The 20,483-nt window shown below is 43.4% G+C and overlaps 1 protein-coding gene across 2 annotated transcripts in view; it reads left to right on the top strand.

Annotated features, from left to right (window-relative positions):
* DEF6 (DEF6 guanine nucleotide exchange factor) overlaps positions 1-20,183 on the top strand; it is a 44,696-nt gene extending 24,513 nt beyond the window's left edge. The window contains exons 4-11 of one of the 2 annotated variants that reach the window (XM_020999582.2): positions 7,251-7,478; positions 7,570-7,716; positions 9,465-9,573; positions 10,801-11,099; positions 14,401-14,567; positions 17,067-17,265; positions 19,100-19,190; positions 19,582-20,183. In XM_020999582.2, coding sequence (XP_020855241.1) covers positions 7,251-7,478; positions 7,570-7,716; positions 9,465-9,573; positions 10,801-11,099; positions 14,401-14,567; positions 17,067-17,265; positions 19,100-19,190; positions 19,582-19,808 — 1,467 coding nt within the window. In that variant the 3' untranslated portion in view covers positions 19,809-20,183. The remainder of the gene's footprint in view (positions 1-7,250; positions 7,479-7,569; positions 7,717-9,464; positions 9,574-10,800; positions 11,100-14,400; positions 14,568-17,066; positions 17,266-19,099; positions 19,191-19,581) is intronic. The other variant, XM_020999583.2, reaches the window with a different exon arrangement.
* The last annotated feature ends 300 nt before the right edge of the window (positions 20,184-20,483 follow it).

Genomic DNA, 20,483 nt, shown 5'->3' with positions numbered 1-20,483 from the left:
CCAAAACCAGACTCACAAATCATCGTCTCCCAAAGTGAGCTGGCAGTAGGCAAGGTCTACTCTATCGCTTATACTCAGGGGACTGGACCCACCCCCACCCCTGACTGGCCAGTCCCCCATTACTCTCTGCAATAGTTAAAGTCATGGGATATGAAAAGGTTACTGAGAGGGTAGAAAGAGAGAGAAGAGAAGAGGACCCAGGACAGAACCTTGGGGAATACCCATAGTTGGGGGGCATGATATGGATGACAAAGCCAGCAGAGGAGGCCAAAGAGAAATAGTCAAACAGGTAGCACAGTATCAGGAAAACCCAGAGGGAAGAGAGTATCCAGGAGAGAGTGATCAGTAGTGTCAAATGCAGCAGACAGATGGAGAAGGATGAGGCCTGAGGGGAAACCCCCCCCCATAATATTTGGCAGTTAGGAAATGATTGGTAACTTTGGAGAGAGCGGTTTTAGATGGATGATTAGGTTAGAAACCAAAACTTTAAATGCCAAACAGAGGAGAGCGGTGACTAGTCAGAGCTGCTCTTTAGAAAAAAAAATCCTTTTCACAGCTGTTTGTAATAATCCACTTGCTTGTAACTTCCACTCACTGATTCTGGTTCTGCCTTCTATTTCACAAAATAAGTCTAATTCCTTTTTTATAAGACAAGCCTTTAATTATTTTATTTAGTTATTTTTCAGTCATGTCTGACTTCGTGACCCCTTTTGGGGTTTTCTTGGCAAAAATATTGGGGTGGCTTGCCATTTCCTTCTCCAGCCCATTTTATAGATGAGGCAGAGCCATCTCCTGTCATCTTGATTCATATCTTGCCACTGTACCCAGATGGCTCTGGAGGAGAAAGTAAGGCTGGTGACCTTGCATAGCCCTGCCTCACTTAAATCCAATTCACTTGCAAGTCATGGCATCATCTTACTGATGTCGTGGTCCTCTTCAAGAACCAAGGACAAACAATAACCTTATAGATGAGGAAGCTGAGGCAAACAGGATTAAGTGACTTGTACAGGGTCACACAGCTAGTAAGTGTCTGAGGCCAGATTTGAACTCAGGAAGATGAATCTTCCTGATACCAGGTTGGGGCAACTATGCACTGCGCCACCTCACTACCTTTTAATTACTTAATGCTCTTCAAATTCTAAAATGTTTAAAGGGGCCTTAAAAACCATTAGGCCCAAACTCCTGATGTAAGGTTCTACAAAAAAGATAAGGTCCAGTGAATGAACTGGCCTATTTGCTTTTCCTCACTCTCTCTGCTTCATCTCCGGTCTCCATGCCTTTGTCTTGGCTGTCCCCTACACCTGGTATGCTTTTCCTCCTCATCTCTGCCTCTTAGTTTCCCAGGCTTTATTCAAGATTCAGCTCAAATTTCACCTTCCACAAGAGTCCCTCCTGGCTGTTAGTAATGCCTTTTCCTCTGAGATATGGTTTTTCATCCACTCTGTACATATCATATATGCCTTCATTTATTTTCACAGCTATCTCCTCCAGACAGAATGCAAGTTCCTTGAGAGCAGGGCTGATTTTACACCCCCCCCCCTTTTTTGTATTTTCAGTGCTTGGTACAGTGCCTGGAACATTATCTGTGCTTAATGAACACCTGATGAGCTGACTTGCTCAGAATCTCACTGCCTCAAGTCTCTCCCCACTCCAATCCATTGTCCACTCAGTCATCAAAATAATCCTCCCAAAGCACAGATCTGATCATGTCATCCCACTATTCAGTAAACTCCAGTGATACCCTTTCACCTCTGAGGTCAAATAAAAATCCTTTGGTTGACATTCAAAGCCCTTCACATCTTACTTTTCCCCCTTACTTTTAGCCCCATCTTACTTTTCCAGGCTTCCTACACCTTACTCACCCCCACATACTCTGACATCCAGTGACAATGACCTCCTTTTTGCTCCTCCCATGAGATACTCCCATCTCCAGACTCTGGACATTTTCTCTAGCTGTGCCCCATGCCTAGAATGCCCTCCCTCCTCATTTCAAACCTCCTGGCTTCTTTCAAGTTCTAGCTACAATTCTACCTTTTACAGAAAGCCTATCCTGATTGCCTTTAATGCTAGTACATTTGAGATCTCTATTGATTACCTCCAATTTATCCCATCTATATCTTGTCTGTACATAAATTGTTTTCAGATTGTCTCTCTAATTACACTGTGAACACCTTCAGAGCAGGGACTGTCTTCAGCCTTTCTTTGTATCCCCAGCACCTAGCACCTGCACACAGTAGGTGCTTAATAAATGCTTATTGACTGACTGATGTAGTAATTAGTGGCAGAATGGTTACTCAATCTCCCCAGTCCACTGTATCATTATTGCTATTTTTCTACCAAAAGCAACTGATAGGTAAGTCATGGGTGGAGACAGGGAGTGGAGATAAACACACAAGCCTGTGTGTTAGGGTGGGGTGGGGCTTGGCTAGAAAGGAACAAGGTAGATTTTCAGTTAAACCCTCTGTTGACCAGAGCTGCCTCTAGAAAGGGATCTGACTAAAGATATTAAGTAGCTCTCTATGACCGGCCTCCAAATCGTCAGCAACTTTTTATGCAGCGGCAGGATACATGTAGCCCAACCACTTCCTGTTCCTCTGCAAGAGGCTTTCTGGGCCAGGTCCTGTGCCCCACCCTCCTTACCCTCTCACCCCTAGTCCCCTCATTTTCCCTCCCAGTGGTAGACTGATGTAATGGAAAAAGAGATTTGGGCTGTGGTCCCAGCTGCCACAAACTATCGTGTGACCTTGGGCAAGTCTCTTTCCCCTTAAGGGCCTCAGTTTCCTTCCCTGTGACATGAGGGGGTCAGACTATAGGATCTCCTTTCCAGTTCTAACTTTTAATAATCTAACATATATTTATTAAAAACCTACCTACTTCCTGTTTTGCATGTTTTTTACATGTTTATTTGATGTCGTATTTTACATGTTTGTTTGATGTCGTATTGTTTGCCTTCTCAGTGGTTAGGGGAAGGACTATACAGAAGAAGAGAATTTGGAACTTAAAATTAAAAAAAATGTCAAGTAAATGATAATACATTTTTGGAAAGGAAAAAAATAATACAAACCTACTTCCTCTTGCCTTTCCAAACTTTTGCTACTTTACTCCTCTCAATGCATTTTACAACAATCCAGAAACATTGACCTATTTGCTTTCCTCATATACTATGTCTCATCTCCAGCCTCCACGCCTTTGTCCTGGTTGAACTCTACTCCTGGTATGATCTCCCTCCTCACCTCTGCCTTTTAGTTTCTGCTTTCTTTAAGACAGCTCAAATCCCACCTTCTGCAGAAGACCTTAGCTCTTCCTCTGAGATGGCTTTCCATCTTGTATGTCCTTATTTATTTTCATGTCTGTCTCAGAGACAGAATGTAAACTCTTTGTGGGCAAGGATATTTTTTGCCTTTATTTGTATCCCCAGTGCTTAGCACAGTGCCTGGTACATTATCGGTAATTAATTAGATGCTTGTTGACTAGCTGGCTAACCATCAGCTATGAGGTCAGCCATACCCTGAAGACTTGAGGGTGCCCATCATGGAAGCAGCATGGTGGTGGTGGTGGTGTTCAGTTGTTTCAGTCATGTCTGACTCTCCAGGACCCCCTTTGGGGTCTTCTTGGAAAAGATGCTGGATTGGATTGCCGTTTCCTTCTCCAGCTCATTTTACAGATGAGGAAACTGAGGCAAACAGGATTAAGTGATTTTCCCAGGGTCACACAGCTGATTAGTGTCTAAGACCAGATTTTAACTCGGGAAGATGAGTCTTTCTAACTCTAGGCCCAGCAGTCTATCCATGGGGCCACTTAGCTTGGCCTGGAAAGGGAGGAGATGAGAGAAGGAAGACAACTAGCCAGGAGGTAGTTGCAATAGCCCAGTAAAGAGGTCACAGAGGTTCATTCTAGAGGAAATAGAATGGAGGGGACAGATAGGAGATGTTGTGAGGTAGAATCAGCAGGATCTATCAACTGATTGGATTTATGAGAGATGGAAGAGTCAGAGATGACCCTAATGTTTAAGCCTTAGTGACAGGGAGAACAGTAGAATTAACAGAAATAGAGAAATGAGGAGGAGGGGTGGGTTTTGGGGAAAAAGATGATAGGCCTACTTTTGGACATTTGAGTTTGAAGCAGTGGATTCAGGTAAAAAAATCTCCAGCTGCCAAATTTAACCACTAGGCTGGCACTCAAGAGTTCAGAGGTGGAGCTATAGATTCAGGAATTATCGGCGTTATCTGTCATGTCCAACTCTTCATGACCGCATTTGGAGTTTTCTTGGCAAAGATACTGAAGTGGTTTGTCATTTCCTTCTCCAGTTCATTTTACAGGTGAGGAAACTGGGGCAAACGGGATAACTTGCCTAGGGTCACCCAGCTAGCAAGTGTCTGAGACCAGATTTGAACTCAGAAGGATGAGTCTTCCTGACTCTATGCACTGAGCCACCTAGCTTCCCATTGTCATTTTCGAAGAGGTGATAATTAAAGCATGGGTGTGGTTGAGGTTACCAAAAGAGAAGTGAAGATATCCACTGATAGAGAGTTGGGGATTACTCACATTTGAGGAATTGGAGGGGAATGGAAACAGAGAAAGATTAGTCAGAGTTAAGGGTGGGGGCAGCAGCGCTGACATAGTAAAGCATGCCTTATAAGTCAAGTCAACAAGTCTAATCACAGTCTAATGGGGAGACAACATACAAACCACTATGTACAAATCAGACATATAGTGGGATAAATTGGAGATCGTCTCCGAGGGAAGGAGAGATTATTACAGAAGGAGGGGATGCAGAGCCAGATGCTGCAGAGAGGTCAATGAGCTCTGAAAGAAGGCTGTTAGATGTGGAAACAAGGAGGTCCGCAGGGACCTTGAAGACAGCAATTTCAGGAGAGTATTGAGGATGGAAAACCAGATTGCCAGAGCAGAAAGGTTGGGTTATAAATTTTCGCAATAGCCTCTTAATTCTTTCTCTTGCTTCAAGGATCTTCTCTGTCTGATATAAATGCCACACAACTGTCAGAGTGATTATTATAAAACTCAGGTCTGACCATTTCCCCCTCTCCCTGATGCAATAAAAACCCGCTACCTCTAGGATCAAATATAAAACTCCATTTTGGGTCATTTAAAGTTCTTCTTCATCATCATCATCTTCACCACCACTACCATCATCGTCATCAGAGCTAATATTAGCATAGTGCTGTAAAGTTTACAAAGCTGTTACATATATCATCTCAGTCGATCCTTTCAACTAAGCTATGAAGTAGGTGCTATTATTATCCCCATTTTAAAGATGAGAAAAATGAGGCTGAGAAAGGTTAAGTGACTTCCTCACGGTCACAAGTATCTGAAGTCCAGTCTTCTTGGCTCCAACTATGGCAGCTTCCTATCTTACACATTACTGGCTTCCATGTGTTCTCCTACACAGCAGTAATTTTTTTAATAGATATCTTTCATTTTTTTTAGATTTTTTTATTTTTAGGCAATTGGTGTTAAGTGACTTGCCCAGGGTCACACAGCTAGTAAGTGTCAAGTGTTTGGTCTGAATCCAGATTTGAACTCAGGTCCTCCTGACTTCAGGGCTGGTGCTCTATCCACTGCGCCACCTAGCTTCCTCTTTTTCATTTATTCTTAAAGAATTAAACAAGAACTATTTTCCGGCACCTCAATGCTTTCTGCATTTTTAGATTAGGTGGAAGTGAAGATTCTAGCCACAGCATGATATCTTTTAAAAATAGAAAAAAAATTTAAAAATTTAATTTATGAAATAATGCAAGCATTTCCATAACATAGTATAATTTTTAAAAGATGATTGCACATGAAAATGCAAATCTATTATATACAACTTGCTATTCCTTTTAAATATATGATAAAGTTATTTTGTAGATGGCTACCATTAGACACAAATGTGTGTTTTTATATATGTATGTATATATATATATATATATATATATATATATGTAAAATCCTATACATCTATTTATCAGTTCTTTCTCTGGATGCAGATAGCATCTTCCTTTATAGGTTCTTTGTAGTTAATTTGGGTATTTTTAATGGTCAAAATGGCTGAACAAGTTGGAGTACACGTACCTATACAGCAGTATTGGCACATTTCGTTCCATACAACATTCCATCCCTCATCTCCAGGCATTTGCACTGGCTGGGCCCCATGTTAGGCATGCTCTCCTTCACTACCTCCACCTCTCAGGACCCCGACTTCCTTCAAGACTTAGCTTATATCCTACCTTCACATTATGTCTTTCCTGGCACCCTCAGCTATTCATCTTCATTATTTCTTTAAGCAGAAAGGAAAGAAATCCAAGTTGAAGTTCATGGGGATTGGATAAAGCTCTGAAAAGAGTTTAGATTGTCAGAGGAAACTTAGAATGGAAAGAGCCTTGGGTCTGATGTCACTGGACCTGGCTTCAAATCCCACTTTTACCTGTGTGACCTTGGGCAAATCTCTTAACTTCCCTTGTTTTCTTACCTGTAAAATGAAGTGCTTGGCCTCTGAGATCCCTCCCAATTTATAAACCAATAATCCTATGATTTTAGGGCAGCTAGGTGGCACAGTGGATAGAGTACTGGGCCTGGAGTCAGGAAAATTCATCTTCATGAGTTCCAATCTGGTCTCAGACACCTCCTAGCTGTGTGAACCTGGGCAAGTCACTTAACCCTGTTTGCCTCAGTTTCCTCAAATGTAAAATGAGCTGGAAAAGGAAATAGCAAACCAAAAATTCCAGTATCTCTACCAAGAAAATCCCAAATGGGGTCACAAAGAGTTGGACAAGACCAAAAAATGACTGAACTGAACAATCCTATGATTTAGTCCAACCCATTGATAATAATTAATAATGATAATTATTATCATAGCTAGCATTTATACAGTACTTTAAGGTTTGCAAAGCACTTTATAAATATCACATTTTATCCTCACAATTATTCCCAGGAGATAGGTTCTATTATTATCCCCATTTTACAGATAAAGAAACTGAAGTGGACAGAAATTGAGATGGACTTGCCCAGGGTCACATAGCTAGTAAGTATTGGAGGCAGGTTTTGAGTTAAGGTCTTCCTGACTCCAAGTCCAGTGTCCTGTCTATCTTGGTGAAGCATGAATCCATAATTTGTACACAGGAATGGTCCTGGTCCTTAGCAATCCCAGTATCTTCTTTCCACTTTAAGCCCTTGGTTCACTGAGTCCCTGGTACCCTGCCTATATCCTCTGCCCTGATTGCCCTCTCTCATTGGCTTTTCCACCCTCACAGGTAGAATATCTACTGAAGAAGGTCCACAGCAGCATGAGCCTAGAGCTGGGATTTGGGGAGTTGGAAGAGCTGCTAGCCCAGGATGGCCAATCTCCAGGTGGGCTGAGTGTCTGGCAATTCCTTGAACTCATCAACTCGGGCCGCTGCCTTCGGGGTGTGGCCCAAGACACACTCAGCATGGCCATCCATGAGGTCTACCAGGAACTCATCCAAGATGTTCTTAAGCAGGTGAGACAGGGAGGGAATGGGCACTGACCACGGAGAGGTTGGGGAAATGGGAGAGAACAAGGGCTCAACAGCATCCCTATTTCCCATGCAGGGCTACTTGTGGAAGAGGGGGCATCTGAGGCGCAACTGGGCAGAGCGGTGGTTCCGGCTATTACCAGGCAGCCTATGTTACTACGAGAGTGAAGAGTGTAAGGGAAAAAGAGGTACTATTCTCCTGGACACCCAGTGCTGTGTGGAGGTGAGGAGCCAGCAGAAAAAAGGGGGGATCTGGACCTCAATTTCCTCTTCTGTAAAATAAGAGGAGTGGAATAGATGGCCTCTAAGATCCTTTCCAGGACTCTGCTTCTGCCTTCTACATAAATTTCTAAAGATTGTCTGAGCTTCAGGACCAACATGGAGGCAAGGGCAGAACTGGGGTGGTCAGGGATAGGAATGGGGGAATGGGCCCAGTTGATGGGTAGACTAAGAGTCAGGGGAATGAAAAGGATTTGGGGATATTTTAGTATGTGATTGTTGTTATTAAGTCTTGTCTGACTCTTTGTGACCCCATTGAGGGTTTTCTGGGCAAAGATACTAGAGTAGTTTGCCATTTCCTTCTCCGGTTCATTTTACAGATGAGGAAACTGAGGCAAACTGAGTTAAGTGACTTGCCCAGGGTCATATGGCTAGTAAGTGTCTGAGGCAGGATTTGAACTTGGGTCTTCCTGACTCCAGGTCTGACACTGTCTGCTGTGTCACCTAGCTGCCCTTAGCGCTGTGAAGCAGAGGGCTAAATCAGTATCAGAGGACCAGAACCAAGAAAAAACCTAGACCAGGCAAGGCTATCAACCTTCTAGTGTCCCAGCTCAATGTGTACTGAGTACTCACTTAAAGTGCTTACAGTGTTCCTGTGGAACATAAAAAGCACTGTAAGATACTATCCCTGCTTTCAAGGAGCTCATAAGCTGATCTGTTTGGGGAGTGTCTGGCATGGTGCCTTCTCTCATTTAATTATTTCCCATTTTTCTTATATATAGTATGTACATACATGTTTGTTAGATTGCAAGCTTGTTGAGGACAGGCACTGTCTTTTGCCCTTTTTGTGTCTTCAGTACTTAGCACAATGCCTGGCGTATACTAGGTGCTTAATAAATGTTTATTGATTGATAGATTAATGGTGGAAAGAGGCCCTGGTCTTTCAGAGGAAGACTTGAGTTCAAATCCTGACTGACCCAGGGAAAAATGATTTAACCTTTCTATGCCTATTTCTTCATATGTAAAATGAGGATGATAAAAAATAGAGATAATTCTATTACTAGCCTCACAAAGCTGTTAGGGAAGGAGAGGGAGAAAGAAGTTCATCCTTTTTCATAAAGTGCAATAGGAGTGTAAGCTGTTATTATACATATCAGGGAGGCAGCATAGAAGGAAAGAAGTCAGAGGACCTGGGTTCAAATTTGATCCTCTGATACTTACTAGCTAGGTGACCTTGGACAAATCACTTCCCCTCTCTGGCCCTCAGTTTCTTCATCTGTAAAATGAGAGGGCTTGATTAGACAGCCTCCAAACAAGCTATAGATCAGGGGTTCTTAACCTGGGTTTGTGAACTTTTTAAAAAAATTATTATTTTGATAACTATTTCAACATAATTAATTTCTTTATAATCCTATATATGAAATTTTATGCATTTAAAACCATCATTCTGAGAAGGGATCCATAAGTTTCACCAGACTGCCAAAGGGATCCGAGACCCCCTCAAAAAGTCTATTTATAAACCCCTGCTTTAAATGTAAGAGTCTATGAACACAAAGGTAACTCTCACTGCAAGTCAGTATGTAAGTGCCAAATGTGTGGTGCTATAGGAGCCCAGGAGAGAAAAAGATCACTGTGCACTGTGCTGGTCAAGGCAGTCTTCATCTAAGACGTAGCACTTGACCAAGGATCAGCCTAGGGTGACCAGTCAGACTAAGGTCATGTGAGAAGGGATGATCCATCTCCCCCGACCAGGTGCTACCTGACCGGGATGGGAAACGCTGCATGTTCTGTGTGAAGACTGCAACACGCACATATGAGATGAGCGCTTCAGACACCCGTCAGCGCCAGGAGTGGACAGCAGGTCAGTTCTGTGATGCAATAATGAAAGAAGCACTCACTGTAACAATCACGAAACTGGAATCCTGGCCTCAGCTCTGCTGCTTACTAGAAAAGCAAAATCATGTAAACGCTCTGGGCCTCAGTTGCCTCATCTGTAAAATGGGCATCATAAGGCTTTAATTGGCTCAAAGTGGGGGGTGGGGATCCAGATAATAATAATAATAATAATAGTTAACATTTATATATGCACTTTTATTGCCACCACCATTACTACTACTACTACTACTGTTGTTGTTGAGTTTTATCCAACTTTTCTTGATCCTGTAGAACATAGCATGCTAATACTGTCCATGGAGTTTTCTTGGCAAAGATACTAGAGTGGTTTCTTATTTCCTTCTCCAGTGGTTAAGGCAAGCAGAGGTTAAGTGACCTGCCTAGGGTCATACAGCTAATAAGCGTCTGAGGCTAGATTTGAACTCAGGTCTTCCTGACTTCAGGTCCATCATTCTATCCATTGAGCCATCTAGCTGCTGCTGCTATTACTACTACTCCTCTTCCTCCTCCTCCTCCTCCTAAGCATTTATATAGTGCTTTAAGACTTGCAAAGCATTTTACAAATATCTAATTTTATTCTAACAATACCCAGGCAGGTAGGTGCTATTATCACCACTATTTTGCAGATAGGGAAACTGAGCCAGAGAAATTAAATGACTTGCCCAGGGTCACATGGCTTCTAAGTGTGGGAGGCCAGATTTGAACTCATGCCTCATGATTCCAGTTCTAACCCTCTATCCACTGCAGCACTTGCCTATATATATATATCTATATAGCTATATATATCTATATCTATATATAGATATATATAGCTATATAGATATATATGTAGATAGATAGATAGATAGATATATCTATATCTATATCTATATAGATATAGATATAGATATAGATATAGATATAGATATAGATATAGATATAGATATAGATATAGATATAGATATAGATATAGAGATAGATATATATATAGATGAAGTCTCAAGGACCCTTCTGCTTCTGAAATCTGTCATTCTCTAGTTCCTTTGTGAGCATGCCGTGTAGCCTAGACCTCTCAGCCTACCTTCTGATCCTAGGCTGCTGGCTGCTGAACCTTAGTCTCTAGCCTGAACCATGCTCCCCGTTCCCCTCGCTGCACTTGGACACCGGCTCCTCTGTCCCTAACCGACGACCCCTGTCTTTCTTGCCGCCTCTTCAGCAATCCAGACGGCAATCCGACTGCAGGCCGAGGGAAAGACCTCCCTTCACAAGGACCTGAAACAGAAACGCAGGGAACAGCGGGAACAGCGGGAGCGGCGCCGGCTGGCCAAGGAGGAGGAGATGCTTCGGCTCCAGCAGCTGCAAGAGGAGAAGGAGAGGAAGTTGCAGGAGCTGGAGCTGCTGCAGGAGGCGCAGAGACAGGCGGAACGGCTGCTGCAGGAGGAGGAGGAGCGGAGGCGCAGCCAGCACCGGGAGCTCCAAGAGGCGCTGGAGGAGCAACTGCGCGAGGCTGAGCAGGTGAACGCCGGGCTGAACCGGGCATGGGAGCTCGCACCACTCGGCGGGAATAGGAAGTGGGCGGCGTGGGCGGAATCCCGGGAGCTGAGTGCGCTTCCCGGCTCTTACACTTACTGTGCGACTTTGCACAAGTCTGAGCCTCAGTTTCCTCTGTCAAAGGAAGGGTTTGGACTAGATGAGAGCTGTCAAATACTCCGCCAGAAGGCCAAGGCTGCAAAACTCCAGAGTGCGGTCCCGACCAGATTAAAATGTAATTGGGAAATGTTTTTTTGTTATTGTTCAGTAGCGTCTGACGTCATTACCCCGTTTAGAGTTTTCTTGGCAAAGATACTGGAGTGGTTTGCCATTTCCTTCTCCAGCTTATTTTACAAATGAGGAAACTGAGACAAACGGGGTTAAGTGACTTGCCCAGGGTCAGTAAGTGTCTAAGGCTAGATCTGATCAGGACTGGGCCTGATGCTCTGTGCACTGTGCTATCTAGTTGCTCCGTGGAAATTTTCACAAAATAAATAACAATTCAATACAACATAGATAATGTTAATTTGGGGTTTTTAAGTCAATATGTGATCTTCAGGGATCTCTTTCTATTTGATATGGACTCAAGCGGTGATCCTATTATCAGTTCTTGAAAATTAGTGGAGTAGGGAGCTATGTTGAGAGTAGGGGTGGTGGTGTTGAAGACTGAGCAGAATAAGAGTAGAGAAGGACTTGCTTTTTGGGGGATAGGTACGGTTTGGGTGCTCTTCTCCTTATCTGGGAACTTATTCTCTTTCCATTCCCCTCGGAACCTGTCTTCCCTTATATCTCTGCCCAGGCTATCTAGGCTCTTACAATTGGGTTATAGAGCATTTAATACTAATAATCTAACCCAACAAAAAGGGCTAATTGTAGGAACATAGATTTAGAGTTAGAAGGGACCTGGGACTATCTAGCCCAGCCTCACCATTTTACAAATGTGGAAACTGAGGCCCAGAAAGGAGTAGTAGACTTGAGGTAATAAACTCTTGGTTTGAAACCAGATTCTTTGATTCTTGAGCCAGCGCTCTTCCCACTGGACATAGAATCAGAAATATGTGGATTCTAGCCCCCATTTCTGTCACTTATTAGGTGTGTGACTTTGGCCAAATTACTTTTATTCTTTGGACTCAGTTTCCTCATCTGTAAAATGAATTTTTGTCAGATTGTATCCCCAGTCTTGAACACTCTTATACTGTACCAGGACTTAGAATAATATTTACTACTGTCTTCTACACTCACTGATTCTCCTTCTGGCCACATTTCCTTGATTCTACTCAGCTGCTGGGGACTCCTTCAGGCACTATTCTTCCCCTTCAGTGCCAAGCTGCCCCTCATAGTTTTCGTTTGGTCATGTTCAACTGTTCATAACTCCATTTAGGGTTTTCTTGGCAAAGACACTGGAGTGGTTTGCCATTGCCTTCTCCAGTTCATTTTACAGATGAGGAAACTGAGGTAAACAGGGTTGAATAACTCGCCCAGGGTCACACAGCTAGTAAGTGTCTGAGGCCAGATTTTGATTTAGAAAGATGAGTCTTCCTGACTCAAGACCCAGCACTCTATCCACTATGCCACCTAGCTGCCCCTTTTGGTAGGCACTAAGTGTTTTTTCAACTCAGTTCAATGAATTTAATTTACCATGTACAGTATATATGAAGAATTATGATCATTATTACTAGTACTTCAATATTCTGATTCCATTGTTGTGGAATTTCCCTCCACTGATGCAGATTGCAGCCCCTTTGTGCCTGGGGAGATGGTTTAATTAGTTGCTGGGGACCAGACCCTTAAGGACAAAGCTCAGGAGGAACGAGCTCTTCTAAACTTAACTAGATTGGTTCTTGGATTGTTTTCCAAATAATACATTGTTGCTAGGACTGCCTTCGAAACCTTTCCAGTTGGAATGAATTTATTAAGTTCCTACTATATGCCTGGCACTGGGCTAAGTAAGTACTAGAGATGTAAAGACAAAAGTGAATATAGTCCCTGCCCTCATGGGGCTTACGGTCTGGGGGTAGAGGAAAGACACCACATATATGTATACAGATACCTGGGGAGGGACCAAAGACAATGGGATACACATCTACCTGGGCATGCCCTCCAGGGGCATAGCCTTCATGAATCTGGAATCACCAAAGTAAAGGGAAAAGGACCTATTTGTACAAAAATATTTATAGCAGCTCTTCTGGTGGTGGCAAAGAACTGGAAATTGAAGGGATACTCATCAAGTGGGGAATGGCTAAACAAGTTATGGTATATGATTGTGATGAAATGCTTTTGTGCTATAAGAAATGATGAGCAGGCAGACTTCAGAAAAACCTGGGAAGAGTAATATGAACTGATGCAAAATGAAGGGAGCAGAACCTGGAGAACATTGTACACAGGAAGAACAAGATTGTAAGGGTGACTGGATGTGAAAGATTAGTGACTGTGATCAAGAGAATGATCTAAGACAATTCCGAAGGACCCAGGATGAAAAATGCTATATACCTCCAGATGATGAGTTCTGAATGCAGACTGAAGTTTTTTTTTTAAACTTTCTTTTTCTTGGTTTGTTTTGTTTGTTTGTTTGTTTTTTGGTCTGCATTTTCTTTTGCAACACGGCTAATATGGAAATATGTTTTGTGTACATGCATATATAGTCAATATATAAAATTGCTTGCCTTCTCAAGGAGGGGGTAAGAGCAGGAAGGAAGGAAAGAAATTGTAAACTTTACAAAATAAATGTTAAAAAATTTTTTACATGTAATTGGGAAATATTTAGTGAAATAAATAAAAATATGTTAAAAAATAATCTGGGATCTTGGGCTGTCCCCCATGTCACCATAAGGCATCTCAGGAGAACTTTTGCAGAAGATTATTATGGCATAGGCTGTTGTCCTCGGTGCCTAGAATACAATCCCTCCTCATTTCTGCCTCTCAGAATTCTGCCTTTTCTTTAAGGCTCAGCTCAGACACCACCTTCTACGTCATCCTCTCCAGCTGCTAAAATCTTTTCCCCTAAATCACTTTGCCTTTGTAGCCTCAGATTTCTATGTATGTACATGTTGTCTTCCTCAGTTGGGTTCCTTGAGGGCAGGGATTATATGCGCTTTTGTCTTTGTGCTTAGCACGGTGCCTGGCATATAGTAGGTGCTTAATAAATGCCTCTCGATTGATCAATCAGTGCATTAGCTATTATGAGATCGGGCTTCTGACTCGATGCTCTCAGAAGCTCCGTCCCATTATGTACTGGTTCTGCTGTGCCCTCAGTAACTCTGCGCTTCTTCCTCTGGCTCTGGCTCAGGCACGAGCCTCCATGCAGGCAGAAATGGAGATGAAGGAAGAAGAGGCCGTTAGGCAGCGACAGCGTATCTCTGAGCTGGAGGAGATGCAGCAGAGGCTGCAGGAAGCTCTGCAGCTGGAGGTGAAGGCTCGCCGGGATGAGGAGTCCATGCGCTATGCCCAGACCAGGTAGGTCACACCTGCAAACAACCAGGACACTCTGGTCTTCTCTCGAATTGAGCCCGTTTGCACTTCTTTCCCTAGATCTACTGGGACTTACGTCACCCCAAATGCCCCATAGACCTTATCCTATCCACCTCTATCCCTGCCCCATTCTTACCCCCAATAGAATTTTGTTGTTGTCCAGTTGTGTCCAACTCTTCATGACCCCATTTGGAGTTTTCTTGGCAAAGATACTGGAGTGGTTTGCCATTTCCTTCTCCAGCTCATTTTATAGATGAGGAAACTGAGGCAAACAGAGTTAAGTGACAGGTCATACAACTAGTAAGTGTCTAAGGCTGCATTTGAACTCAGGTCTTCCTGACTCTAGGTCTGGTACCCTATCCATTACACCACCTAGCTGCTCCAGTAGACCTTACCTATAAACAACAACAACGATGACTCGTGTATAAGAGAACTTTCCTATTTACAAAGTTCTTTACCTGCATTGTCTTGGGTTTCTCATAACAGCCCTATGTAGAAGAAAAAAATTAATACTATAAAATACTAAAAAAAAAAATGTATTCTGCCAGAAACAATTTTTAAAAATTAATTTTAGGTCAATTTCCATTTAATCAGCGTTCCACTTAGCTCATTTAATCTTTTGGCGTAGCTTTGGTCATTTTCCTAAAACCACTCAATCCTTCTCTGACTGTTCCCTTCAAGGGTTCTCCTCTTCATCTCCTCAAAGGTGAACAGAGACTTCTCTCTGATCCTCACCTTAGTCCCTTCAGGGCATGGGGAAAAGCAAGGATCTTTAACTTATCTTGGAACATATCTTATCTAGACTCCAGCTATGCTTAGTCAGGGGTGTGCTGGTAAATGTTTAACACAGAAAACAAAGGCTTTTAAGTTTAATCTGCATTTTTAATATTTTCTCCATCACTTAAGTCAAGACAATCAACAAAACGAATCAAGCCCGGGTTTGTAGCATCTACTCTTTGCCAGTTTCTCTTCCCAGTTTTTCCTCTACTTCTCCAGATCCTTTCTGAGTTCTTCCATGGCCTGGGACTGATTCATATTTTTCTTGGAGGCTTCTTTGCCAATTTCCGAGGTGTGAATGTTCACTGTCTGAGTGAGCAATTTAACAACTGGTTCTTTCAGGACCAGTGTGAGCTGGCTGTAACACACCTTGATAGAGTGCCAGACCTAGAGACAGGAAGATTCATCTTTCTGAGTTCAAATCTGGCCTCAGACACTAGCTATGTGACCCTGGGCAAGCCCCTTAACCCTGTTTGCCTCACTTTTCTCATCTGTAAAAATATGCTGGAGGTGGAAATGACAAACCACTCTAGTATCTCTGCCAAGAAAATCCCAAATGAGACTTAACACAAGCACTACCCTTCATCCATTTCCTAGGACCTTAGTTTTTTAGCAACATGACTTTTTAAAATACTTTCTTAAAAGACAGAGGCTAGTCCTAAGAGAAAGGGGAAAGGGATTTAGTGGAGGGCATTGTTTCAAAAAAAAAAAATTAAGTACTGATAAGGTTTCCTTCTTCCAGGTAAGTCTGAAAAGGACTTCAAACTAGATAAACTATTTCCAGTTAAACTAAAAAGGAGACTTTAATATGCTTCCAGATCTGTGAGTTAGGTAGTGCCAGAAATAACATGGGTACTTTTTACTTTTTGCTCCATTTTATGGAAGAGGAAACTGAAGCCCAAATTGGGGAAGTAACTTGCTCAGGGTCACACAGCTAGGAAGGGACAGAGCCTAAACTCAAAAATCATCAGTTCCTCTGATTCCATATATACTGCTCTGTCTTTTACACCTCGCTGCTTCTCATTCTGGCCACATTTCGTTGACCCTCTCAGCTATCAATGGACTATGATGTTAGACTGTGTCGTTGTTCAGGTGTGTCCCACTCTTCATGACCCCATCTGGATTTGTTTTTTGTTTTTTGGGGGTTTTTTGGGCAAAGATATGGGTGGTTTGCCATTTCTTTCTCCAGCCCATTTTACAGATGAGGAAAACTGAGGTAAACAAGGTTCAGTGACTTGCCCAGGGTCACACAGCTAGTAAGTGTCTGAGGCCACATTTGAACTCAAGAAGATGAGTCTTCCTAACTCTAGGCCAGGCACTCTATCCACTGCACCACCTAGCTGCCCACAATAATAATAATAGCTAACATTTATATAGTGCTTACTATGTGGCAGGCACTATACTAAGTGCTGTGCAATTATCATCTCATTTTATCCTCACCACAACTCTAGGAGATTAGTACTATTATTTGCTCCATTTTTACAGTTGAGGAAACTGAGGCAAACAGGGGTAAGTGACTTACCCAGGGTCACACAGTTAGTAAGTGTCTGAGGCCAGATTTTAACTCAGGAAAATGAGTCTTCCTAACTCTAGGCCAGGCATTCTAGCCACTGTGCCACCTAGCTGCCCACAATAATAACGTTTATATAGTGCTTACTATGTGGCAGGCTGTACTACTTCCTATTAACCTCTCAAACCCCTGGACAGGCTTTTGGAGGAAGAGGAGGAGAAGCTGAGGCAGCTGATGCAGCTGAAGGAGGAGCAGGAGCGTTACATTGAGCAGGCACAACAGGAGAAGCAAGAATTGCAGCAAGAAATGGAGATCCAGAGTCGCTCTCTGCAGCAGGCCCAGCAGCAGCTGGAGCAAGTGCGGCAGAACCGACAGCGAGCAGATGAGGACGTGGAGGTGAGAACCCAGGATCCCAGATCTGTTTCTTTCTTTCTTTTTTTTTTTAAGGTAACTGGGGGTAAGTGACTTGCCCAGGGTCACATAGCTAGTAAGTATCAAGTGTTTGGTCTGAGGCTGGATTTAAACTCAGGTCCTCCTGACTTCAGGGCTGGTGCTCTACCCACTGTGTCATCTAGCTGCCCTCCCAGATCTGTTTCTTTAGGCACCATCATCCCAGGGGATCAGCATTCCATCCACCCAGAGCTGGGTATCTTTTTTCCAAATACAGCAACAAACAATAATTGAGCATCTACTGTGTCCCCATTGTTAGGGGATAGAGGAGAAGTATATGAAATTTCCTTACCAATGCATTTACCATCCAAGGGCAGGGGAAAGGACCCATGCACTTTTTTTTTCCTTTGGAGATTTTGACAAAGATCGTAATGGAACTCACCAAAGACCAAAAAGACACTAGTTGAGATTAGCAAAAAACAAAACACCCCGCCCCCCAAAAAAACCCTTGTATGTTGGTGGGTTTTTTTATTTGTTTTTGTTTTTTTAGCATCCACTTCTTTGGTAAGGAAATGGTTACCAGTACAACCACCCTACCCTTTCATTCACTGTATCAGCTTTTAATGGGACAAGAGTTTGTTTGTTGTTGTTTTTTGGGTGGTTTTTTTTTTAGGCAATTGGAGTTAAATGACTTGCCCAGGGTCACACAGCTAGTAAGTGTCAAGTGTTTGGTCTGAGGCTGGATTTGAATTCAGGCCCTCCTGACTTCAGGGCTGGTTCTCTATCCATTGCACCACTTAGTTGCCCTATGTCGTTGTTTTTTCAAAGTGGGACCAGTGAACACCGCTTTAAAAGCTTTGCAATTTAACAATGGCGGTGGTTGGGAATATTTGGAGACATTTCTCTCAGTAGGTTTTCTGGTTGAACCCATAAGCTTGAAAAGGTAATTGTTCACCCAAAGCAGTGTTAAAATGTCAAATGAGTAGTTGACACAATAAGGGGTGTGTGTGTGTGTGTGTGTGTGTGTGTGTGTGTAGTGTTTTTGTCCCTACCATCCTGCCAGTCAGATTCTGTACCAGTCCAGGGTGGGTTCTCATACCCCTTTCTCCTTGGTACCTGGCCATTATTGTAGATTCCCAAGATCATCGATTTGGAGTTGTAATGAATCTCAGAGTCCATCTAGTATAGCACTTCTTAAACTGTGGGTCAAGACCTCACATGGGATCGCAACCCACAGTTTAAGAAGTGCTGAAGGGATCGTGAGTAGAAAAAGTTTAAGAAGCCCTGGACTAGATTCTAGTCCAATGGTCTGATTTTACAGATGAGAAAACCGAGGTCCTGGGAGGATACTTGCCCAAGGCCACATAGGCAGTAAGGAGTAGATACAGGATTTGAACCCAGATCCTCCTACTCTACAGCCAGTTATTTCCCCCCCCCATGCCATAATGTTGGTTCTTTAATTCCATTCCATTCAATGAACATTTATCAAGCACCTACTGTTAACAGATCACAGAGCCGGTGGTGGGAGAGATAGAGAGTTCAATAAGACACTGACCTTCCCCTCTTGGAGCTGAATAGGTAGAGTTATATGTATGAAAATAACTGTGGCAATACTGAACCAATTAAGTGCTTAGGAGAGGTATAAACAAGATGTTTATGAGGAATTCCAGGAAAGAAGGCTCTACCCTGGGCTTAACCACAGCCCCTTAGATCTACCAGCCAGTACAGCTCACTGGGAAAGGTGATTCTGTGCTGGGAGCCACTGTCTTGCTTTTCCTTCCTCTGGGACCTTCTCTGCCCTGGACTCTCTAATAGCTCCGCTCCCTTCATTTCCTGGCAGGTGGCCCAGCGGAAGCTTCGCCAGGCCAGCACCAATGTCAAGCACTGGAATGTTCAGATGAGCCGGCTCATGCATCCGATCCGTCCTGGAGGTGAGAAGGGCTGGTGTCTGGAACTACTGTGCCTGAGACTTGCAGGCAGACCAAGATGCAGGGATGGAGATGGAGTGTAGAAAGTAGCCTTCGAGGCATGGGATGACAGCAAATAAGCCAGTTGAGTTGAACTATAGAGTGCATGAAGGGGAGTCACATGAAATCCGGTGAAGTGAAAGGTTTTTACTACATTATTTTGTATAGAACTGCTATAATTCGTACCTGGCTCTATTGCCTAAAGCAGGAGCCAGCTCTCTGAAGCTCCATTCCTTCTGCTCTGGAGGGTCAGAAACACAGAGGAAATAATAGCAGGGGTGGGGTGGGGGAAAACTGGTACCATCTCTCTCCTTATGCAACCTCCCTTTGTTTTTCTCCCCTTCTTTCCCGACAGACAAGCGTCCTCCCACCAGCAGCTCCTTCCCTGGCTTCCAGCCTCCGCTGCTAGCCCGGCGAGACTCCTCTCTGAAGCGTCTGACCCGCTGCGGATCCCGAGACAGTGAGATACCCACCGCCAACAGTTGTGAGCCCCAGGAGCCCCTGAATAAAGGGGATAAATCCTCTACCCTTAACCCCACTTCTCAGGAAGAAGAGCAGCTTAAGTTGGAACTGACCGACTAGCCTCTTGAAGACCCTTTGCCATGACTTACACAGCTGGACTGTGGGTGAAACCAGTCATCTGCTAAAAGAAATCATTTAGGCCAGGATATCCAGGGTTTCCATGCCCTCAAATTCTGTACCAGTCCACAGTGGGGTCAGGTACACCTTTTCCACGGCTTCTGGCCTCAGACAATTGAGGGCCTCCAAGATACTGATCTTTGAATTAGCCCTAAGAGCCTGCTAAGGGAAGCTGAGACAGAGGGACCAGAGGAAGGTGAGAGGGAACCAGGGAGCCAGGAGCTCTCTGCCCCCTCCTGTCCACTTTTTCATTCCTCCAGGCTGCCAATACAATGGCTTTGTTAATATACAATTCTAAATAAATACTCTTAGAATTCATAGATGAGGTGGGGTCTGTCTATCTTTTCCTGGAGCCCCAGCTTTGCTCATCTCTCAATCAGTTAGTAAATATGTTAGTCATTAATTTGACATGTATTTACTAATCCCTCCTGTGTGCCTAATTGTAAATAAGGTGGATTTTGTTAGGTAACAATTCCCAGGAGCCATAGCCAAACAGTCTACCAGTTCTCAAGACTACGCATAATGGTCCCCAAGGTCATGGTTGTAAACAGTTTCTACTGCAACTGCACAGCAAGAAATAGGGATGAATTAATGTGAGTGTGTGAGCTCAATGTTGGC

This window comes from Phascolarctos cinereus, unplaced genomic scaffold, assembly GCF_003287225.1.
Source record: "Phascolarctos cinereus isolate Bilbo 61053 unplaced genomic scaffold, phaCin_HiC Scaffold_5;HRSCAF=322, whole genome shotgun sequence".
NCBI lineage: Eukaryota > Metazoa > Chordata > Mammalia > Diprotodontia > Phascolarctidae > Phascolarctos > Phascolarctos cinereus.
This window is presented reverse-complemented; position numbering and strand designations above follow the sequence as displayed.